The sequence below is a fragment of the Penicillium verhagenii genome, assembly GCF_028828195.1.
Source record: "Penicillium verhagenii strain IBT 33310 chromosome Unknown utg000008l_segment0_segment0, whole genome shotgun sequence".
Taxonomy (NCBI): Eukaryota; Fungi; Ascomycota; class Eurotiomycetes; order Eurotiales; family Aspergillaceae; genus Penicillium; species Penicillium verhagenii.
Genome location: NW_026643172.1, coordinates 2,137,749 through 2,161,144, shown reverse-complemented (window position 1 = coordinate 2,161,144; position 23,396 = coordinate 2,137,749). Strand labels below are relative to the sequence as shown.

The 23,396-nt window shown below is 47.0% G+C and overlaps 7 protein-coding genes across 7 annotated transcripts; 4 read left to right on the top strand and 3 right to left on the bottom strand.

Annotated features, from left to right (window-relative positions):
- Window positions 1-2,887: 2,887 nt before the first annotated feature.
- Window positions 2,888-4,871, top strand: N7466_008794 (sugar porter family MFS transporter; the record flags this gene model as incomplete). Its single annotated transcript, XM_057168183.1, has 10 exons — window positions 2,888-2,909; window positions 2,963-3,030; window positions 3,078-3,182; window positions 3,234-3,362; window positions 3,424-3,869; window positions 3,926-4,210; window positions 4,268-4,298; window positions 4,354-4,417; window positions 4,481-4,549; window positions 4,606-4,871. The coding sequence occupies 10 exons, from the start codon at window positions 2,888-2,890 to the stop codon at window positions 4,869-4,871; spliced, it is 1,485 nt and encodes a 494-aa protein (XP_057018814.1).
- Window positions 4,872-6,155: 1,284 nt separating this feature from the next.
- On the bottom strand, window positions 6,156-7,488 carry N7466_008793 (MDR family NADP-dependent oxidoreductase; the record flags this gene model as incomplete). Its single annotated transcript, XM_057168182.1, has 5 exons — window positions 6,156-6,386; window positions 6,451-6,508; window positions 6,593-6,662; window positions 6,727-6,865; window positions 6,931-7,488. 5 exons carry the CDS (start codon window positions 7,486-7,488, stop codon window positions 6,156-6,158), a joined length of 1,056 nt encoding a protein of 351 aa, XP_057018813.1.
- Window positions 7,489-8,102: 614 nt separating this feature from the next.
- Window positions 8,103-9,047, bottom strand: N7466_008792 (SDR family oxidoreductase; the record flags this gene model as incomplete). Its single annotated transcript, XM_057168181.1, has 1 exon — window positions 8,103-9,047. One exon carries the CDS (start codon window positions 9,045-9,047, stop codon window positions 8,103-8,105), a length of 945 nt encoding a protein of 314 aa, XP_057018812.1.
- A 602-nt stretch (window positions 9,048-9,649) lies between these two features.
- Window positions 9,650-11,850, top strand: N7466_008791 (putative C6 transcription factor; the record flags this gene model as incomplete). Its single annotated transcript, XM_057168180.1, has 4 exons — window positions 9,650-9,770; window positions 9,829-9,961; window positions 10,053-11,131; window positions 11,207-11,850. 4 exons carry the CDS (start codon window positions 9,650-9,652, stop codon window positions 11,848-11,850), a joined length of 1,977 nt encoding a protein of 658 aa, XP_057018811.1.
- Window positions 11,851-12,438: 588 nt separating this feature from the next.
- Window positions 12,439-13,172, top strand: N7466_008790 (uncharacterized protein; the record flags this gene model as incomplete). The annotated part of the gene is made up of 3 exons (XM_057168179.1): window positions 12,439-12,518; window positions 12,715-12,833; window positions 12,916-13,172. 3 exons carry the CDS (start codon window positions 12,439-12,441, stop codon window positions 13,170-13,172), a joined length of 456 nt encoding a protein of 151 aa, XP_057018810.1.
- Window positions 13,173-13,944: 772 nt separating this feature from the next.
- On the bottom strand, window positions 13,945-16,426 carry N7466_008789 (ChAPs family protein; the record flags this gene model as incomplete). Its single annotated transcript, XM_057168178.1, has 7 exons — window positions 13,945-14,112; window positions 14,175-14,549; window positions 14,609-15,558; window positions 15,610-15,890; window positions 15,945-16,069; window positions 16,143-16,272; window positions 16,404-16,426. 7 exons carry the CDS (start codon window positions 16,424-16,426, stop codon window positions 13,945-13,947), a joined length of 2,052 nt encoding a protein of 683 aa, XP_057018809.1.
- A 398-nt stretch (window positions 16,427-16,824) lies between these two features.
- On the top strand, window positions 16,825-23,039 carry hir3 (putative transcriptional corepressor of histone genes (Hir3); the record flags this gene model as incomplete). The annotated part of the gene is made up of 4 exons (XM_057168177.1): window positions 16,825-21,062; window positions 21,123-21,345; window positions 21,400-21,555; window positions 21,615-23,039. The coding sequence occupies 4 exons, from the start codon at window positions 16,825-16,827 to the stop codon at window positions 23,037-23,039; spliced, it is 6,042 nt and encodes a 2,013-aa protein (XP_057018808.1).
- Between the last annotated feature and the right edge of the window lie 357 nt (window positions 23,040-23,396).

The window sequence follows — 23,396 nt, the reverse complement described above, 5'->3', positions numbered from 1 at the left end:
CCGGAGGAAAAAAAGGGCTATCGGGCGAGAGGTGATTGGGATCGCCGATGGTCTTTAATACTAAAATCAGGTGAGTTTCCAGATGGAGGTTATATCGAGTCGATCGGCTTCATGGGGTAGATGCCTTCCAAGGTATGGAGCCAATGAGAAATAGATGTGCAATTTCTGATTTGGGAAATGGACTCGTTCGAGACTAGATGCCAGGGCTTGAGAGCTGCAACTCTGGGCACAATCGTCAGTAAAGGGTTCGATGTCGCGACCACAGATGCAGAAGACGTGCGTGGAGAAAAATGGAAAATTACCAAGATCTACTAGAGTGGAGACTGCATAGTTCATAGCGCGGATCCTGATACTAGCGTGAATCCTGTTCCTGGCAGATACCTATACAGAATATTGGTTAATGACAGCATACTTCACAGCACTTTCAATTGTTACATCATGGTTGAGTTGGCACTAGAATGGCCATGCCAAAATTGAAAAACTTTAGTACCAATGGTCTCATAGATCAAGGCAATGATGGGATCAATTTAGCGCGGTTTTCAGTGGAGAACATCGTGAAGCTTTGAAATTTTGATGACTAGTACACAGCTCTGTTTGTGATTATGTCTCCATGGAGTTCAACAAAAATCCAGAAGTAAATTTCTGAGCGACGTTCTTCAGTCCATTTGAATCGATGTCATCAAGTTCAAATATTTGGAGCCTGATGTATCAATCTGATAGCAATCAATAGGTCCTGGCCACACACGGTGACATGGGCGTCAAATCATTGAAATAAGCCATGGCGACTTCCTCTTGCTTGATGACTGAATCTCTGATATTTTTGTTCAAACTTAATTCAGGGGGAATGCATCAATCATGGACATCTGGAAAATCCATGACGCATTATCCAATTCCTTTGAAGTTATCTATCTGTCTCAAATAGATATGGACCTCGATCAAGGAGCAATATTACCCGAGTCCATATGATCTACAGCAACAAAGAAACAAAAGAAGTCGGATTGTAGAACTAATGGTAGCCCTCTGTATCGAAGCATTTATGGCTACCAAGAATATTTTGACAGAAATTCGATGTTGAAACATGTTGGATGACTTCAGCTCTAATCAGGGGACTCTGCGCTGGGGTATGGTTTTTCATCCCATTTTTTTCATCTCACTTTTCCGCGCGTTGCCTAACATTTTACACTCTAACTCTGAAGTAAGGCGTGGACTTCCCCTATTCTCACTACCAGTCTTGCACTTGATTCTTCATTGGGTTATTAACATCGGCTTTGACATCCCAGCTCAGGCTTATGTCTCACAGCCAATTTCAGGCGATCGAGGTGCTTAGGGTGTTTAGGGTGTGTCCCAAAGCGCGCGTTTCACAGCAAATCCCCCCGTAATGCATTGACACATACAATAAAGGGGAAATTTGAAGCCCAGGGCCTTCACACACTTGCACACGTACCTCCCTCCTGTCATTCCTCTTTCCTTCTTCTCTTTTCAACCCTAGTCGTCTTCAATGTTATCAAATGTATTCTTTTCTCCTGAGTCGACTTCCCTTGTCTCGACACACAAAAAGAACTGTCTTCAATCTTTCACCTTTTTCTTTTCGCACGCATATAGTAGTTTGCACTCAAACAAAGAGGCGATGGACTTCCCCATTTTTACAAACGGCCCTATACGTACACTTCAAATGTTGGTTTTTGAACAGCATTGTTGCGTAAGGAGCCCGAATTCAGATCGAAGGGTATTTTCAAACAAATTGGGACTTGCTCGGCTCCTTGGAAGTTTGAGAGAGCGAAGAGTACCAGCACTGTAGGGTGTACCCACTGGCCCTTACGATCAGCACTTGAGCGCTTGCTCTGCGCATTGTTTGGGTATAAAAATTTTCCGAAAATGCCATCCTGGAGCGTCGAGACCACTTGAAACACGTCAAACCTCGATTACAACAGGTCGTGCCCACGCGATCGATCGTGCCTGGGCCCCTTTTGAGCGGCAAAGATGATGACAGGAACAGCGTTTTGTTGACTTGTAGTTGTGAGATCGGCATTTGCCCCACACTGCACGTTTGGGGTAGTGTCATGAATTGAATGGGGTTGTATGATGCATAGTCAAGGTTCAAATGTTTTATCAGTGGTGACCAACTCAGGGAATTTCAATATAGCTCCTAATTCATGTTTGAAGGCGAATATTTGCCTCATACTGGACACCAATGCCATTTTGCTGACGACCTATCTAGGGTTACCGAGCCAAGTACGGGTACCCGAGTGTGGGCGTAGCCAAAATCGCGGTATGCCTAAAGAGTACTGGAAATCTAGACTGGATAAAAATCTGAGTTGTCGGACTTCGCCACATTCCAAAGGTTTCGGGCCCTGGAGAGATAGTCAAATTCTTCGTTCAAGCCTCATGGCCTGGCTCTGGTAAGCCAACTTCATCGAAAATCAAACCAATTAACGCTTGGAAGACCAAGCAATGTGGCGCTACTGGGGTAAACAGATGAATTGATTGGTGAATTGGTGGGCCTTTTTTAACAACAAAATACTATACATAGGTCTGGACGTAAGGGGATCGGCTATTTTATCTTAAGCGTTTGCAAGGTTCTCATCATGCAGGGGATTCCGAGGCTTGAAACCGAAAGCCTTGCATAGTTGATTCTAGACTTTCACGAGGACAATTGCAGACTTGATCGTACTTGGGCATGGAATTGCACTAATCTCCAAAGAGTTAAAGAAAGATAAGAAAGAAAATGTATAAATTAAAGCCATTGAATCCAGAATACTTTCAAGATTCGACTCTCAACGCGCTTTTGTTCAGATTCTATCTACCAGTCAGCTCTTAGCGACAGCCCTGCGCCATGTTTCAACCTCGGGGTAGAGCGCTGAATATTTGGATCAGTGCCGCCACTAGTATGGGGTTTCTGCTGTTTGGGTGTATGTGAATTTTCGTGTTTCACTACTTGGCGTATCTTTCTGACCGTCAGCAGATGATCAAGGGGTGATGGGCGGAATCATGGATTCCAGTACATTCGTGGAACAATTCAACAAACCATCGGTATGATACCTACCTGAGCATGGTTTTGCATGAAGCTCACATTATAGGCATTGGAACAAGGTCTTATCACGGGTCTCTACGATATTGGCTGTCTCTTTGGGTCCATTCTCATACTCTTTATTGGCGAGAGGCTGGGAAGAAGAAAATCCATTGTAAGATGCCAAATTTTACTATCGAAATACTCTACTCACTGAAAGTCCTAGTATGTTGGATGTTCTTTTGTTATCGTCGGAACCATTCTTCAAGCGACAGCGAAGGTTATCCCGCATCTGATGGTGGGACGCGTCGTGACGGGAGTAGGTGTAGGCATTATGACCTCTATTGTACCCACGGTATGCGAGTACACCGGATTTCTATTATTGGCTGTTTCATTTTCTGACGCTTAATGTCCAGTGGCAATCAGAAGTCTCCGAGGCAGGGAATCGCGGTGTCTATCTTACAATCCAAAGCGCAAACATCAACACGGGCTTTTTCCTCTCCAACTGGATCACACTAGGAGCCTCATTTGCCAAATCGCAGCTGCAATGGGTCTTCCCTATTTGTGTGCAACTAATTTTTGCGACTTATCTTCTGATCAGTGTTCCCTTCCTGGTCGAGTCACCGCGGTGGGTAGCAAATCACAAATCAATTGACGAAGCAACGAAAATCATCGCCCGGCTTCAAGATCGTGATGAAAATGACGAAGAAGTCCTGCGAGTCCGCGATGAAATTTGCAAAGCCATAGAGGAAGAAGATAATAGCTCATGGATGGATCTTTTCCGAAACGGAGGTCAACAAAATCTCCGTCGAATGCTTCTAGGATTTGGGGTGCTGTACATGCAGCAATTGACAGGTATCAAGTAAGTATTGATTGCATGGACTGATGAAGAAGAATCTGACGAATTTTTTTACTTAGCTCTATCGCGTACTATCTACCAATAGTCTTGGTCGAGTATCTCCCAGTCAAAGAGACTACCGCGCACATTATCGCCGCGGTAGCAGCAACTCAATACTTGGTCTTCTCGTTCATGCCAGTCTTGTTTATTGAGAGAATTGGCAGACGCACCATCCTGATATGTGGCGCAGCGGCTATGACAATCTTGTCGGTCATGATCGCCGTTGGTTTCAATGTGCCTGGTCAAGGTGGCGCCATCATGACTGTGGTGATGTATTGTCTGTTCTATGACGCCTTTGGGATGAGGTAAGACATATGCGAACTATGAATTATTGCTTCATCCAGCTGATATCGGTTTTACAGCTATCTTAATGTCCCGTGGATGTACGCGCCTGTAAGTACCAACGGGATGACGTTATTTATCCCGATATGATGCTCACTGTTCGCAGGAAATAAACTCTTTGAAAATGCGCTCAAAAGGTGCTGCTATTGCCTCTGCATCCAATTGGCTTTGTAAGTGTCTATGCATACATAATATAGAGAAATGGTCCATATCTAACAGGCACCTGGGAACAGTCAACGGAATCGTCGTCACAATCACTCCGTCTAGCTTAGCTGCTATCGGTTGGAAGTACTATATCATATGTTCGTTCTTCTCAATCCAGTTTTGTATGAGCAATTTTTGCCTGACATGTTTCTAGGGGCCGTTTTCAACGCGTCATTTATACCTATCGTTTACTTCTTTTATCCAGAGACAAAAGGTTTGTCTCTTGAGGAAATTGATCATATATTCGAGGGCCAAGGAAAGGGATGGAGTTGCTTTACTCAGGGAGTCCGCGAAAGTGCCAAAGGGACTACAATTATTGAGGCCTGTCGACCCGAGCATCTACAATACGGTAGTTCTGATTCGGCTAGCGACAAAAAGTTCCCGACGGCTGTTGGCATTGAGCATACCGACTTGGAGTGAAGTATCACGGGGATTGGACTAGGATAATTTCCATTCCTGGTGCGGGGACTCAGCCTTCGAATTTATTATTATTATTATTATTATTCTTTGCTTTCATAGTTGATCGGCCAAACAAATTTCGAATGCTACACTTTGTCCCCCGAAACTACTATCAATAACTACCACGCTGCATGCATATTTCATCTCTCATAGAAAATCTTCAAACCTCTCACGACCACCATATTGATTGGAAACAAGGTAAATATAGCTACCCAGTTTGCAATCAATGCCTGCACATATGCATCCAATCAATTGATGTTGTTATCCTATGCTGGGAAATTACATACAAGTTATGTGTAGTATATACCTTCTGTCTGTATTGCCTAATGTATGAGCGTCATCCTAAAAAACATATTTAATACATGTTAACTTCGCTCCAAATGTTTTAATGTTGGATAATTCGCGGTATATATTCAAGAACAAGCAAGTGCTGCCGATCGGAACATTTGAAACTCCAGATGTCTATGTATTTGAAGGGCCCTAGTTGACAGTCCTGCAGGCTAAAGCATGCACATATGAGATATATTTTTTAAAGAGCCCCACATATTTAAATAGAGGTATCAAATCCAATGCACATGTGAACTTTGAAGTTGTTCATCCTCAAGTGCTTATAAAAATTGATATATACGATTTTCTACTAAAAAAAAAGAAAAGAAAAGTTTTAAGGCAAAGGGGATTCGAACCCGGATAGGATTGTTTTCGTATGTACTTCTGAGGTACCTTCTGAATAACGTCATTTACATCGGTCGAGAAATCGATACTCCGCCGTTCTCTCATTTTACCATGCAAAATATTCAGATAGAGCTCAAATAAAGTGGATGTTCAAATTCAGCATGGTCAATTTTATTAAAATGGCAAACATCTAGCCCAGAGGGGCCTCTCTACTCGTAGCGCCTGTGGCACTAGGAGGGAGGTCTAGCTTCTGAGCGATGTTTCCCGGTGTAACCAGCACCCATCTCTCAAGTCCCAACGGCTAACTCTGAGAAGACCACCTGGGTGATGTGGGAGGGCTTTGCCAACTCGACCACACAGGTACTGGTTGTTGAAAGGACAACTTAATTGTTCCTTTTCACCCTCAATTTTGCTGAATTTATTTTACTGTTTAGTACTAGTAACAACATCTACATTTAGTAATACTGACAAGCTTTCTGTGGCGTGGAATTCCGCCAAAGTGTAATCCAAGATGAGATTGAATCTGGAAATGCTTGGAAAATATATGCATGTGTGAGGCTCGCTTGTTATAACTTAATCTTTGAGCTTTGTGACAAGCTTGCCTGTGTTACCTCCTGAATAAAGCATCATCCAGGTTCGGGGAATATCCTCAAAATTGGTGTCAATAACCATTTCATTCTCATCCGCAATGATCATATTTCCTTTTTGCCATTGGTCAATGGCAAGTGTCTGGAATTCCGGGAGGTGATCGATCCAGTCGAGGTTGATGAAACCAAGGATTTGGAGGCGCATTAAAATGACTTGCTGTGGGAAGATTAGAGAACAGCTCCATGACACAAATTTCAAAAACGATAATCAGGACACTGACATAAAAGTTCTTCAGGCCTGTAATGTCTGAATCTCGATTGTAGTTCGCGATTGCCCCGCTGAGTATTAGTGTTCCAATGTTAGCACCTCGGTGTAGTACTAGCCCCCACGAAGAAGGGCACACGTAGACGTAAATTTCTCACCAAGCAGCAACGCGGCCAAACATAGCCATTCTAGTCAACATGAAGTCGAGAATTTCTCCACCAACATTGTCTAATTTCAAACAATTGTCAACCTCGGAACAAGATTTCAGGTTCCTAGACGCAGAAGAACCTACCAAAATAGATCTCAACAAAGCCCTCCGTCTCTTGGGTAAGACTCTCCTTGAAAGAAGGTGACTTGTAGTTCAGGCAAATATCCGCACCAAGTTTCTCCACCCATTTGCACTTTTCATCTGTTCCAGCGATGCCAATTACCTGCCGAAATATTAGATCAGAAACATCAAAGATCAGTAGCGGAGAGAAACATATTTAAAAAATACCTTTCGACAACCGATTATCTTCTTCGCAATCTGGACCGCCATATTGCCCACCGCACCAGCCGCACCACTGATAACGATGGCATCTGTACTCTTTGCCTTGACAATTTCTGTCAAAGCATAATAAGCAGTGAACCCTGGTAATCCAAGTGCACCCAGAAAATGCGTTTCTGGCAGACCAGGCTGAGGCTTCAGTTTAAAAAGATTTTTGGCCTCGTCGACAGAGTACTCAGTCCACCCTGGGAAGCCTGAGACTAGATCTCCAGCTACAAGGCCGGGGCTATGGGATTCCACGACACGGGCAATTCCCATGGAATGCATAGCTTCGCCCACCTGTACTGGGGGCAAGTATGCGCGCGCGGCATCTGCAAGTGGCGAGATCCATGTTCGCTGTGCGGGGTCATTGCTCAGATAAATTGTCTTCAATAGAACTTGGCCATCTTTCAGCGTTGGGATATCGGCGGTGTCCAAAGTGAATGTAGTATTTTCTCCATCTAGAACAGGATCACCGTAGGGCTTTTCCTGAAGCACCCATTGTTTAGTTCTCGTCGGAATGCTCATGGCTGATTGAAAATAGTGACAAAAAATGTGTAAAGTGCAATATTTACGATTGAAGGGAGTTTAAGAGGGGAATAAAAGATCGACCTAAACGACTATTTATGATTCTGGTATTTGGACGATTTATAATCACAGGTGTACGTACTACTAGTAGTCAACGAACAATGGACTAATCGCTGATCTACATGCGGGCAGCGGCCGCACGGCATTAGCTTATGTGAGATTTGAAACACAACATCTCCCTCTTTACTATATGGATGCCTGTGACTACAAGTATTTTTTTTATCTGACTCCAGGGTTGGAACTTAGTACTTTGAAAGTCAACTAGGAGATGAAAGTAGGCACTGAGTAGTGAGTACAATACCAACCTCAGTTACTGTGTACTCATCAGGATAAAATGAGCTCGAGCGCTAGATCTCTCATAGGCTGTATTGTAAAATTCAAAGCCTTCAGCACTCGTGCGGGTGTCTTGGGCATTTAAAGGTGGCATTTTTAAACTGTTGATGGTGGCACCTGAGCACATCTCGTACAAAGTACATGCATGGCAAAAAAAAAAAAAAGTTCTATATCACTTGTCACTTGCAGTTCTGTATTTCTATTTATCACATATATGGGCTTCACAATGCCTCCTTATACTCTCGCACAGCCTGTTCAAAAGATGCATCGCGTTTGAAGCCCAGAGAAATAGCTTGGGAATTATCAAATTGTGTGGGCCAAGACTTCAAAATCGGAATCAGGGCAGGATCAGCCTTCTCCTTGAGAAGAGCCAACTTGTCCTTCCCGCCAACAGCTTCCAGCGCATCCATCATTCCCTGGACAGTCACACAGATACCAGGCACATTGATCTGGCGAATGTGTGGAGGCACAGAGTCTGCGGGCAGGCGGAGAGTGAGAAGAAGATTGTGGACCAGTGTCTTAGGCGAGCAAAGCCATGACTTGAACGAACGATCCTCAATAGGAATGACACACTCTTTCCCATCCAAAGGCTCGCGAATCATACCGGAGAGGAAGGATGAAGCGGCAGCTGTGGGTGCACCGGGACGTACAGAGATGGTGGGAAAGCGCAGAGTAAAGCCTGTGATGAACTTGCGGCGGGTATATTCGTTGACAAGTGTTTCGCAAACGATCTTTTCAGCACCATATGAGGATTCCGGTGTTGGAATGACACTATCAGTCACCACTTCCGGCAATGGTTGACCATAAACAGCTTGGCTGGAAGAATAGATCACTCTGACCCCAGGGCAGGCATGTCGCAGTGCTTCCAGTAGATTACGAGTGGCATCAACGTTGACGCTCATGCCCAAATCGAAATTGGACTCGGAACCGGAAGACATGATTCCGTGAAAAGCGTAGACGGCATTGATTGAAGAATCCACCACATCCTTCGCTGCCGTGAGAAGGTCTGCTTTTACTGCGGTCGCATTTTGTGGGTACTTGACGCCATTGGGGATCGGAGGTTGATGGATATCAGTCAGTGTGACGCGGTATGTGGGGTCATTGAGGAGCTCTTTGGCGAGCAATTGACCGATGAAGCCGGCACCGCCAGTGATAAGGATATGCATAATGAATAGAGAATTCCGGGGAAACTGAGCGCTCTGAACGTAAATGTTTGAGAATGTCGTTCACTAGCAGAGTTTATGAACAATATCCTGCTCTCCGCATTCGCATGAAGTCCGAGGTCGATCCGCTGCTAGCCCTCCGCACCGGACTTTGCCCGGGTGTGGGCTTGGTTTTGGGTGGATCTGTGGGGCGAATGGGCTTCCCGGGCCACCTCAGGGTCCTTGCTTGGATCCCATCATGTGTCTGGTTCAGGCACTTTCTGCTGGCTCCGGAGAAGAGACCGATATGTTGGCGACAAACTGCGCAACGTCATGCTTGATTCCGGGACCTATACAGAAGGCAATTTAAGCCCACAAATGCGTCAATGAAGATGTCACATTAGATAGCAGGTGGAAAGAAATTTTGAATGTAAAGTCAGAGAAAGATAAATAAGCAGCTTGGTCATGCCATTACGGTCGGGATTATTGTAAGGAGGAAATGGAAAGAAAAGTTGGTTCGGTCAGTATGGGGAACCCACTTTGTCCCTCCGCTTCCCCGCCAAACCTTTTGCCCCTAAACCCGGAGCATCACCGAGTCATCGACTGCACTCTCAAGCATCCTTGCAATGGATGCATCTACTCCACTTAAGCGGTCTTCAACGGAAGCTGGCCTTGATTCTCCAAAGGAATCTGTTCGGTCCGGAGATTCAAAGAAGCAGACACCAAAGATTTCCAAAGCCCGCGCTTGTGAGTCTGGCGTTTTCCCCACATCCCCAATGTGCACCCATAGCTAATCCGCCCCCAGGCGCCGAGTGTAAAAGACACAAAATTCGTTGCGAATTTCGAGCAGGAGAAACCAATTGTACCAAATGCATTCGCAGTGGAATCAAATGTGTGGTAAACGACTTTTCACAAAAATTTGTCGACGACGATGGGATGTGCGTAAAGCTTTAAGAGGCCCTCACCTTAGACCCAATGTCGCAGAGCCAAAGATACTAGGAGAGTGCTAATCTCAATTTTTGTCATTAGCTGGAAAATCCAAGCTTCTTCTTCAATGCAGCAGCTGCAGGCAGCTGTGTCACAACTATTGCGACAGGCAGGACTGCCTGATCTCTCATCATTTGCGACCGGAGATGCTCAAAGTGGCCCCAGTCCCGCTGCCTCCCACCATACACACCGACCATCCATTGACGCAATGCAACCACTTCCGATTCAGCATGAAGGACCAGGCGTTGTAATGGATGTCACCAGAGAACCCTCTCCGGAGCCAGATCTTCAAGATCCAGATTTAGTCCCGGCACCCATGCGCAGTCTGTACGAAGTCACCAAGTTACGCAACCTGCGCAATAATCACATCGAGGCACCCAAAAAGACATTACTAGAGGAAGACTTTATCTCAAGGGGCCTTATATCCCTTCACGAGGCGGAGGAGCTTTTCGCATATTTCAGTCGCACCATGAACCAGCTACTTTGGGGCGGAATCATTCTGGTGCACCGCGATCTGACATCCGTCCGTCGTGCATCCACTCTGCTTTCCGCTGCGGTGCTTACTGTGGCGGCGCTCCATATTCCTAATCGTACTGCCACTCTGAACCGTTGCTACAATGAGTATGTGTCTTTGGTGTCGAATATGGCTCTCACCAGAGCGCACACGCTAGATGATATTCGAGGTCTCTGTGTTGGTGCATTTTGGCTATCTGAATTGAGCTGGAAACTCTCTGGACATGCGGTGCGCATTGCAACAGAGATGGGTTTGCACCAAAGTTACCAGCGACTGATCCGTGGTCATACTGATCAGTATGAGCGTGCTCAGCTGTGGTATCTGCTTTATGTATGCGACCATCATTTCAGTATCGCTTACGGACGCCCTCCTGTTATTCACGAGGATATAGCGATCCGAAATTACGAAACTTTCCTTGAAATGCCGATGGTAGCGCCGGGGGACATTCGGCTATTGGCACAAGTTGCTTTGTTCATGATCTTGACTGAGGCATACCGAACCTTTGGTAGCGACACGGAGCATGCCCTTACGGAAGGGGATTTTGGCCAGTTACGGGTATACAATGTGGCAGTAGATCAATGGCGATTGCTCTGGCAGCCTCGTTCTGGTAAGCTTGCGACTTTTTTTTCTCTTTCCCTTTCGTTTTTGCTTTTTCTTTTGCTTTTGACTAACCCCAATTTAGGTGATAGCTCGTACGTACGAACATACCCTTCAAAGGGTGTGGTCCTACACTACCATTTCGCCAAATTCCAACTTAACTCGCTTTCCCTTCGTGCACTATCACCGTCCAACACCCCGGTTTTTTCTATGGACCGCAAAGAATCTGCCAACATAGCTATTTCCTCGGCCATGGCATGTTTGAATATGGTTCTCGAAGAGCCTGACATTCGAGACGCGATTGTCGGCGTTCCGATTTTCACGCATACCATGGTCACATTTTCCGCTGTTTTCTTGCTCAAGGTGGCTATTAATTGGAATTCGGCCTACCTCAGTATCAACGCCCGCCAGGTACGCCTGCTTGTTGAGCGGGTCATTGAACTGATGAATTGTGTCTCTGCTGGTGAGCGACACTTAACCCGGCATATTGCACGTGGGTTAGGTAAGATGTTAGAACGCTTCGACACCTGGGAGGCTGGATGGCAAGTGGGCGCTAACAACGATGGCGGTCTGGTGGACGGCCGCGACGTGCCCGGGGGCGCGAACGCGATGGCGCAAGGATTCCCACCGCCAGACTTGATCTACGATATGGTCGGCACGTATGGATTTGGACTTGACGAGAATTTACTAGACCCGAGCATGGCAAGTTTTGATTTCTTGGCGCAGTAAGCTCTTGTTATGTGTGACAGGGGTCTTTTTTTTTAGGGGGGAGGGGGAAAGCCGAAGAAAAAAAAAAAGAGAAAAAGAAAAGAGAGCCACAGAGACACAGAGACACAGAGCCAGGGTCCCTCTCACACCCCCTAGGGGGTCTGAGCAACTTTTGGGGGAAAGTGGAATGTAAATAGAACAGGAAAAAGAGGAGTCCAGCCTCCCATCATCCAGAAAGTACGGGGCCTACGGGCCAGGGCCATATTCACACGCACTAATTTCTCACATTAGCCACGCACTCCTGTCTCCACAAAATCGCAGTGTAAGCTATCACTCTGATTCACTCCCATGTCGTCACCTCAGCTTATGCACCCCCTCTCCCTTGGTTGACGTTCTTCCCCCCTTCCCAAAGCTCCGGTAACTGCCACTCTCTTCCCGTAGTCTTATAAGAATCCCCCCCGTAGCGAGGCTGAATCCGTCTCTTTTCTACTCCGTACTTAACCTCCCTCTTTCTTCTCTCACCTCTCACTTCCCAAAAATCCTTGTTTATACTTTAACCTCGGCCTCAATTTCGAAGCCCCATCTTCCATACTTCATAAAATCCACAACATGTCTACTCGCAAGAGAAAGAATGAAGCCGAGGAGGAGCTCCAAGCCCTTCCCAGCGATGATAGTGAAGAGGAAGAAGAGTGAGTATCCTATTTCCGACTCTATTCCACCCAATTTCCAAGCTATGTACCACATTGCGCCAAATCCCATATGCAACCCCAATTCCTCCCCTGATTGGTCGCGCATTGAGCGCAATGGCCCCCAAGCTTCAGATCCACCGAGAATAATCCCTCGGAATCCACGGAGTTCCCGCTAACCTCGTGCGCGCATCACTAGGTATGAAGACTCGGATGTTGAAGCAGGCTTGAGTGACGAGGGTGAGGGCGACGAAGAAGCCGAAGCCGAAGAATACTCCGATGAAGACGAGGAGGGAGAGGAAGAAGGCAAAGACGAAGGTACGATTCTACTATCTGCAGAAAGAAGCATTGGTAATCCTGGTAGCGCTCAATTGCTAACTAGTTTACTTATGCGCCTCAGGCCCTCCTGCAGCCAAGAAGCAAAAGACTAAGCCCGCTGGTGATGACAAACCTGCCAATGGCGATAAGGTCGAGGAGGAGGGACTCGAGGGTGAAGATGATGAGGAAGAGGAGGTGGACTTGGGTGATGAGGAAGATGAAGACGAGGATGATACCGCAGAGATGAGTGGTCCTGCTGCGGCTGCTGTCAAGGCCAAGGGTGATGTTGTTCCTAAAGAATCGGATTTGGTTGAGATCGATGACGAGGACGAGGAATAAATTATCTAGAGTCCAGGCCATGTTGGCTTGTCGGCTGCGCCGGTTTCTTATAAAATGACTGTGATGTATGATGGAGTGCTATCTGCATTTCCATGCTTGATATACGACATCTATAGTACCGAGGCCCCAATTTTGACGGCATATGTAATGAGATATTCTACTGGCTTTCTTCAAATAACTTTCGGGAGCTGCGTCTCATATTCAAGTAGTTTCCACCGTTGTTTTCAATTTTCAAATGTTCACATTGCATACTGGTTGACGGTTCCAAGGTCAAGATCGATCGTTCTCTGCACATGTGTAATTACCAGTTGACATCAATAGGAGTAGTAGGTAAGAGTTAAAAAACATTGAAAGCACTTGAGAGACTTGGCATTACATGCGGTAAGATTCTGTAAAAATACCTTCAAGGTCCTTTGCAGCTGCCATTTTAATATTCCATCCATAGCTGTTCAAATGTTATTTTGATTTGCACGACATTTAAACTTATACGGCTATATTCTGGTCTCCTGACTTTGGATCTATGGATACATGTATGTAAAGAATATTTGAATATCGTCCACTATCTTATATACCATCTAAAATACGCTAGGAAGATTTCATTGGCAAACCTTGGAGTAGGAAACACACGAAAGAAATAAGAGAACAACAAGCCTCGTGAATGACCATCATTAAACCTCGGATGCTGCTTTATGTTAACCAGTCACCGGACAGGCATGGCTGTAGAAAGGCTTCGATTCTGCCGACAGAACACAACAATTACTAGCATCCAATTTTAAGTATCGCTACCACTGCTTCGGAATGTTGCGCACAACTGGCAGTACTGATGTGTGAGATCCAGGACAGGCTGAGGCAAGTTGGTGGCCTGCACAATACTGCGTACTTTGACGGCACCCTCATCCTCAATGAGCTTGCGCATCAAGAACAACAGCTCCGGTGAGAACTAGAGAGGTTAGTATCTCGATACATGTTTTGAAGGGGGGTTACTGTAGTTAGAATGCTTACCTCGGAGTACCAGCGGTATTGCCATGCGATCAGACGAATCAGTGCACCCAGAATTGACCGTGTATCATTCCTCTGCTCGTATAGTTTCAAAACACCGCGCATGGCCTTGGGGGAGAAGCGAGTCGCCAGACAGCTTTGATACGCCTCAATACCCTCGTCAAAGTGGTGAAGTCTTTCGGCGAGCTCGCCTAGAATTTCCCACTCGGCGGGGGACTTCTTGTACTCTATCGCCTGCTGGCGGAATTGCGCCATTTCCGTTCGCCAAATGGTGTAAATACGGAGGTCCTCGTACAGAACCATAAACAGGTTATCTAACCATCGCTCACACAGACGCTTGTGGCGGAACTGTGTGTATGCGCTGTGCGAAGGGTCCGGCTGCGCAAATGATTATTAGTATATCTGGGTGGACCTGTATCGTTTGAAATATAACTTACATCATCATTACCCGACTTGACCACCTCCGAAGCAACTGTTTGCTCAGGACGCTCAATGGTGTCTTCGCCCTGAGGTTTGTCGCTGGTACCGTTCGTGGCAGCCCCAGTGGAAGACTCTGCTGGGCCAGGACCCGAGACGGATGTGGAATCTTCCTCGTTATCCTTATCAACAATGGCACCATTGGTTTCGGCTTCGAGCGAATGCGCAGGTTTAGGCACATGTTGTCGCTCAACACGGTATTCCTCTTCCATAACGAACACTTCACTTCGAGCTCTCAGTAATTGATCCCATCCGATCGCCGCGGCGACCTTTGTCAAAATGTTGTAGGCCTTCAGGAATGTTCCTTGGTAGCCAGCGGCGTGTAACTTCCGAAGGGAGGGATGGATGTAGTCGTGGGGATCGCCTTGCTTGGGTTGACCTTCATCAATTTCATCGAGGATGCTCTCTGAAAGGATAGGAAGCATAATACGAGACGGCTGTGGCATGCGCGGAGTATCCTTATCCTGATAGGTGAACATGGGGCAGGAGTTAAGGGTTAGAAGTGCCAAATCCCACTGTTCCAAGCTGACATAAACCTCTGCTAGTCGAGCCCAAGTGCTGAACTCGCTGGGGGCAGCTGTAACGGCCCGTTTAGCACACTCCAGTGCCATTTCTCCCTCGCCCTTAGTCTGGCAAAACGATGCTTGGCAGTCTAACAGTGCGTAGTCCATGGGGACATCTTGCAAAGCGTCGTACATAAGCCGCACTGCTTGAACCTCCTCGTCGGCCATCAACTGTACCCGAGCCAGGAGGGACGAAACTTCGACATCTCTTGTACGCAGCTTCTCAAACAAGTTGATGCCAGATGTGTAACGACCGGTCGTGTGGATGTATTTGAGAATGCCCGATGTGAGGTGATTGCTGACGGTGTTCGGAACTTGGGTTTCGGGATCGGAGCTGAGTTGACGTCCTATTGAACTGTGAGTAAGTGGGAATGTTCAATGCCGGTTAGGGAACCTACCAAGGAAGAACAATTTCTCAGCAGCATCCAGGAACTTGTGTTCCATTTCCGTGTTGGTGATTGGGTTAAAGCGACGGACTCCGACAATCTTTTTGATCTGGTCTCCATTTCCGTCATCGGCGTACAGATAAGCTCTCAGTACGGCGCAGAGAAAAGTTTCCAGCCAGAGAGCCTCCGTAGCCACACGCTTATCGCCACGTTCGTCAATGCAGTAGGCTTCCAAACTTCCGGGAATCTTGACTTCGACTCGCATGTCCAGGTGGGAGAATGCATTGTAGCAGCTATGTGAAGATCAGTGATAGGGTCTGCAAGTCGCGCATATCATTTGGTCGTACCAGTAGATTCCGGATACAACTTTGTGTGTCTTATCGAGAGGGGAGAAAGTAAGGGTGTTGACATAGGCGGCAAGGCTAGCGGAGGAAGAGGCATCGATTCCAGTTGCGTGGTGGTATACACCGGTCTATATGAGGCCGGAACCATTAATTCTTAGTTGAATTGAAGCCTCGGGTTGGTTGTCATGTAGTTGAACCTACCTGGCGGGTTGAATTGGCCTTGGGCTGCTTGACTAGGTATACCAGGTCCGGGGGACCCAATTCCCGCAAGCTCTGCAAAGACTCGGAGCGCGCATCGACAGCAACGTAGATTTCCTCCTCCTCGTGGATCCTATAATTATTTTCTGGAGTTAGTCACATGTCCCAGTTATTTGCGCACCGTTCGCCCCCTGCCGATCGAGGGCAATGGCCATGCGCATGCAGTGCCGGGGAACACGTAAACCGAGGGGATCAGGAACATACTCAGGGACAGCGGGCGCGACCATGGCGCCTGCACGAAATGCGCAGCTAAATCAACAAAGAATATAAGCAAAAAGCAAGTCAGACGAGTTAAAGAGACTGGTTTAATTCGTCAAAAAAAAGACAATCAAATGCCACGAATGATGAGTGAGGGGATGATCAGTTCAACAGTGCGAAAGAGCTTCAGGCCATCAGGCAACAAAGGCGGAGAGAGCACCCTTGCCTAATATGGCAGCCACGCGCGGTAGTTGGAACCCGCGTTTGGCGTCGATTATGAGCTGTCTTTGAGCGGATTTCTACTTTAAGCAGGTTTGTCATATCGGGTCTGACCTTTCAAGGTTAAGAACAAAGGTCGGCAATGATTCTCCTGCTATCTACCCCTTCATTTATCTGTCCTTGATAATCTCAGCGTGAGAGCTCGACCATGGCGAGCTGGGTCGCATTGAACGTCGAGCCGGACGACGCCATTGAGGATGAGGTCGACGATACTAAGGAACTTCAGATCGAAGAGGCCCTGAAGCTTTACCAAACCGCTCTCAAGCTTCATTCTCAAGGTCCGGACTTTTACGCCCAAGCTGCAGAGGCATACGATTCTCTCCTCAAATCGGAGATCTTTAAATACCCTGAATCAATCTCGGATTTCAAACGTGAAGCAGAGTCAGATGCGCAAGTTGTGGCAGCCATTGATGAAGGCCCCGCAGAGGTTGTTACAGAGTTCAACATTAATGATTCCACGTCAAGCCTTTTCCAGACCCTCTACCTCTCCTACAAGAACCACGGAAAGTACGTCCTTGATGCGCTTCATGAGTCCATTCGAGCCATTCCACAAGAACCCGACACAGCAATCGAAACGACGACCAAAATAACGGAGGCATCGAGGAAAGCTTTGGGGTCCTTTGCAGATGCACTAGAGCGGGATGATACAGATCTCAATTTGTGGAGACAAAGCGCCAGACTCAGCAGTGCACTGAAGAGCTATCGCTTGAACCGGTTCTGCTTAGAGAGTGTACTGGCCGATGATGACAACCGCCTTGAGATACGGTCGGAGCAGCTTGGGTTGGAAGAGATTTTCTCGGAAGAGCGCCTACGTGCGACCTTGACGTCCCTCTTTGATGGACTCTCTGCCTCCCAAGTTCCAGTAAAGAAACCGAAAAAGGCGCTTATAAAGTACCTCAAACAACATGAAGATCCTTATTCTTATCTGCCAAATCTCCCGACCGATTTGCATGCACTGAGTTCATCCAAAGGACCTCTTGCTCTGTCCACCTCCCGACGAGAGCTCACGCCACCCGACGCAACTTGGGAATCAGTGGGCAAAGCAATCGCACAAGCTTTAGATGAGGAATTGGAAGCCTCAGTAGGCGCTGCTCCGAGTCGGTCCCTTCAAATTACCCTGCCCGCGAGGGACTCTGGGGGATCCGATATTGCATCAGTGAAAATGGAGGATCTCGAAAACCAGGTCGAGCAAGGTAAGGCAGCGAATGAAGACATCAATATGCTCGACGGAACAGACCAGGCTGCTGCCCTTGGAGACAATCAGGAACCGCCAGAGCTCACAGAGGAACAGTCTTCAATTGATCAAAGCGCAGAGAAACAACTGATGGAGTCTTTGGAAGGCCAATCTGTTCCACACCTCGAAAAACAAGGCGAAGGAGATCCGAGCCTAGAGGAAACAGAGCCCAGATCACCAACCAGTGGGCGGAAAAGATCGTCTGCATCCGCAGCGAACGATGAACCATCGGAGGGCGGAAGGATGAAGAGCCGACGCACCAGAGCTCGTGAATCAAATGCAGATGCCTTAGTACAATTGGATGAGGTCCCATTCGATCAAGACAAGTTTTATGAAGACCGTCTTGAAATATTTGTGAACGCCGATGAGTGGATGTTCAACACCCTCGGGTCTCTGTTCTCTAGAGCAGGTATCACAGCCCTTGGAACGATTGAAGATCTCAGAGAAAAGTTAGCAATCGTGAACGATACCGAAGATGCACCCGAAGACCCCGAGACCAGGCTATTCCAGGATTTGCGGGGGATGATTAAGCACTGGAATGATGAAAAGTCCCGGTTGATGCAGCAGAAGGACGATTCTTCTTCCTTGAAGAGCATTCCCGGTTCCAACAAGTCTGGCCTGGCTGTTTTTCTCGAGCATTCTAGAAAGACCACTCGAAAATCGCTAGTTCAGGAAGAGCTGGTTGCCTCAGGTGAGGAGCTATACAATTTTTCGAACACGGTTAACAGTGGTCATTTACGTCCACAAGATGCTTCGTTTGAATGGCTGAAGTGTCTTCTCATGCCACAATTTGGCGAAATTTCTTCCGAATTTTTAGTGATGAAGTCGGCATACACTTCTTTGTTGTGGCCGAAGGAGCTGAAAGCAACTGCTATGGAGATTTTGGTTCGTGAAGATGAATTTATTTTCACCAGGCTGTGTGAGGCTGTCACGAAGGTTGAGAAACGCATCCTTGAATCCCACAATGGACCCCCATTCAATTATGAGACAAGCCACTTTTCTGAATTGGAGATGATTCAGTCTATATTTGAGCTTCATCTGGAAATTTTTGCCTCTATTGAAGATCTTGGTGCCCAGCCAAGCCAAGAGCAGAAATTGTCACAGCGTGATCGTTTGGCGAGGTGGGCAATGCTAGCTCGAACATGCTTGGAATACTCTGTCGAATACTGCCCATCCGAAGAGTGTCGCCAAAATATTGCATTTCGCCATCTGTGGACGTCAACTTTCCATCTTAACCTCGCTGGCGAGGCCGATCGTGAGCATATCTTATTATGCTTCCAAGATCTTAAACAGATTCTCCACTCAATTGGCGACCCTGTCGTTAACCTTGTGAACAATTCAATCATGGTAGAGCTATCAATTGCCACCATTGATCAAGAGGCTCTCAAACTCAAATGTATGGATTTCTTCGCAAAGGTATTCAATGCAGATGAGGATGATCCTGTATCGCTCATCGAAGCCATCGAGCCAATTCTTGAGCCTTCATCAATCGAGTATTTGGATTCTGGTAGTGATGCGACCCAGGCTATGTCACATTCGAGCGAAATGGCTTCTTTCCTTGACCGGGGGGATGCTACGTTGCGACTGTTCCTTTGGCGGAGGCTCCAGGAGACATATCAAGCTATTGACTATCCGCCAAAGGTCATCTCGTGCTATCTGCGTAGTATCGAGACTGTCATGACTGAGCTTGAGGGTGTAAAACACATACAGGAATCCAGTGGGCAACGCCAACTCACTTTGCTGCGTTGGCTCAAATCACTCGATGGGATTATGAGTAAGATCATCCCACTTGTATTGCAGCAGTCTGACAAAGCATTTGAATGTATTGATATGGAACATCTACGATCGTCCTTGTCCGCAGTCGCTCGGCTGGCTCGTCTTCTTCACAGCTTCATTTTGTACGAAGACTCGGTTCGTGTGGGCCAAACTTCTGGGCGTGATCTTCGAGGAAGTTTGGCGAAATCTCTCGAAAATTTCAAGGAGAGAATGAGAGAAACATACGTGCGTTGCTGGATTTTGCAGTACACTCTTTTCTTGGAAGCAATCTCCCAAAACAAGGACGCTTTCGCCGAACCCTTGGAGGATCGCGTTCATGTTCTTCGCTCTGTGCACAATGCCTTGGGGGTCCGGTCCTTGTGCAGGTACTCACAGAAACGCTTCCTGAAGCTCCTCAAGTCCGAGCTCCTTGATCTTGAGACCAAGGGTGACTATGAATACGACATCTGCCAGGTTCTTTTTGATCTCCACGGTATCAAGTTCTCGCCCTTCGACGGCACTGCTGATCATGGATGTACTCCCGAAAAATTAGATCGTCACACTGCAAACTTGATGATTGATTTCGTGATGAAGCAAGCACTCAAAATGAACATGAAGGACCTGTCAAAGTCTGAATTGAAGACAACCATTGAAAAAATGCAGCATGCTATTGGCCCTGCGAAGCTTCCCGCACAGTCACCACAAATGTCGTTCAACAGACGTCTCTTCAGCATATACATTAAATCACCAATCAACCCGTCGCATCTCCTTCGCGCGGTACAGGGAGTGACTGAACTTTCCATGCTTCCGGTACCTGGCGAGAATGCCAGAATCGCTGCCAAGGGTTGGTACTTCCTTCTTGGCCACTCCACCCTCACAAAGTTCAAAGCCCATAAACGTCTGAGTCCCGGGTCAACATCAGAGCTGGATGATGCGATCAACTTCTTCCGGCAGGATCTAGATCATGGCACAGGACGATGGGAAACCTGGTACCGGCTAGCACAAGCATACGATGCGAAATTGGAGGAAGATATCACCTGGGCCGCGGACAAGATCAACAACAATCGTAGTGAACTGGCAGCAACGCAAAGATATGCAATCCATTGTTACTCCATGGCTGTGTCAACGGCCATTCAAAGCGCTGAACCCACATCGGATACTCGAGGCTTGTTGTCAGATCTATACACTGACTTTGGAATCCGTCTCTATTCTTCGTCCCGCGAACCCCTTTCCATGGGTGCCTTCAGTCTGGCAGACTTTTCACGACATTTCAGCAGTGAAGAAAGTCAGCAAATGTACAAAGCTCAGCCTTTCAAAGAGATGTCTCGGTATTCTGTGTGGAATTTTGCCAGCAATCTCCTCAGAAGAGCACTGATTGACAAACCAAAGCGCTGGATGTGAGTAAAGCTGATAATTAATGGACATGGCAAAATCTGTCAGTACTGACTATCAAATAGGACGCATTACTTCCTTGGGAAATGTCTCTGGAAGATGTTCAACTGTGATGATTCGCTGCGAACGACATCAAAACGCGTTGAAGTGGATGATGTGTTGGACGCTTTTCGCGATGCAATCAATGCCCTTCCGCAGAGGAGAGATTCGCGAGCCGATCCCATTTTCGAGCCCCACTTCAAGCTTCTGTCTATCGTGCACAGACTTGTACTTCGGGAAAACCTCACTGTAAGAACATCGAGCTAGATCTATCACTGGTACTCCTGACTCACAATATTATAGGTTAATGAGGGGGTCAAGGCTCTTAACTCAACTCCTTGGGCCCGTAAGGTTGACTCTCCCGAGAATCTTGAAGGGTGGAAGCCATACGTTCTCGAAGTTATCAAGAAGTTCAAGAGTGCCGACAAATCTAATTGGCACCATCGCATGAGCAGCAAGGTAAAGTCTTTTTGTGTGAATGTAAAGTTTCATTTCGAATTGTCGCTAAGTTTTCACAGGCTGCGCATATCATTTATGATGACGACAAGAACGCCACCACTGCTGCTGCCGCCAAGCATGAAATGTCGCAAATCTTCACAAAAACACTGACCATTCAAGTGTGGCGACCTGAATTTGAGCGTCCTGGAAGACACTTTGTCTACACAACACGCTATGTGTATTTCTTCGTCGGCTTACTTGACCAACTGGACGATCGCGCTAGCTTGGATCAATTATTACGCCGTGTGAGAAAGAAGCATGGTGATTTCATAGATCACACAAAGTTGTGGGAAGACATCTGTTTAACCTACGCAAAGATGATTCGGAGGGCTGCTCAAATCAACGAGGGGCATGAGGAGGGTGTCTTCAAACCCATTGGATGGGAGGAGTTTTCTACAAAGACAGCTCGCTTGGAAACCCTGGCGACACTGGAACCTGAAAGTCAACCGCTCTTAGAGCTCATTCGAGATGCTCTAGAGTTAAAAAAACTGAACAATAACTTCATGAAGGTTACCATGTTCGAGGATCTCATTGCAGATCTCTACTCTCGCGTATACGAGCTTAATGTGTCTCTGCTTGTTGAGCCGGCCACCGAGGAAAATAAAGAAAAGATGAAGGTTGATCACGTTCTCATGACGGGCGACAGCGCTGCCGATACAAGTGCTGTAGTAGGCGCTGTTCCCGCTTCCGACACTCCTGCTCCTCGTGGCCGTACTAAGGGTATTGCCCGTCGAGACATTCAGAAGCGGGCGGATACAATTGTGACGCTCAAGCTGGCCCCTCGCACGGCAACTAGCCGGCTTGCCGCGGTGGATAATGAACAATCAACCCCAATCCGACGTGGATCCAATTCAGCAGCGACATCTGGACCAGTCTCTACCCCCCAGGGGACAGGCAAACACACCTCCGCGGGTGGAGAAGGCAGTGGCGAGCAAACAGGAGATGCTGGCGATGAAAGCGAATTGAGTGACATGGATGAATCCAAACTCGATAATCCATCTTCAGAACGGAAGGCTATCATGTTCCCTAGCCTGCACAAGGGTGAGTCAGGTGATGTCGAGACAGAAGATGATGTCGGTACTGGCGAAGAAGGCGCCGAAGAAGAGGATGAAGAAGAAGACGATGGCGAAGGGGATGGAGATGCCGGTGCGACTGGACATCCTGGGGACGAAACCATGGATCTCGACGACGCTGGCGATGATGAGAACCAGGATGAGGATGGCGAAGATACAATCATTGATGAGAGCAGACTGTATGATCAAGATGACGAGAACGAAGAAGAGGAAGAAGAAGGTGAAGAGGGGGAGGGAGATGGGGAAGAGGAGGAAGACGAAGAGGAAAATGAGGATGATGAGACTGTCAACATCACAGATGCTAAAGACTCTCGTGCCCCTTCCCCTAGTGAGGATACCGAACAAGATGCCATGGATATCACACCCGCTTAGGGTGCTTGGTAACACCGATACACACCATTTCGATTCATGTCTTATTTTTCTTATTTCCTTTTTATTCTTGGACATGGCGTTGATGGACCTTCTCTAAACTTACAGGCTGGTGTTTGAGGAAGCGCAAGGGACAGGGTAGGATTCCCACATCATACTATAGCTTATTTGAAATGTTAATTCCCTCCCGAAAATGCAGACAGTATTGCAATTTGCAAAATTGACAAGAATCATAGATGCTTAAGTGGAGTTCTAGTGCAGCATAACTACTACCCATCAAACTTGTACAGCCTGATGTGAAAATTCCTCAAAGCTAGAATGGACCAGCCTGTAGAGCAAAGAAAAACAGAAATAAGATAA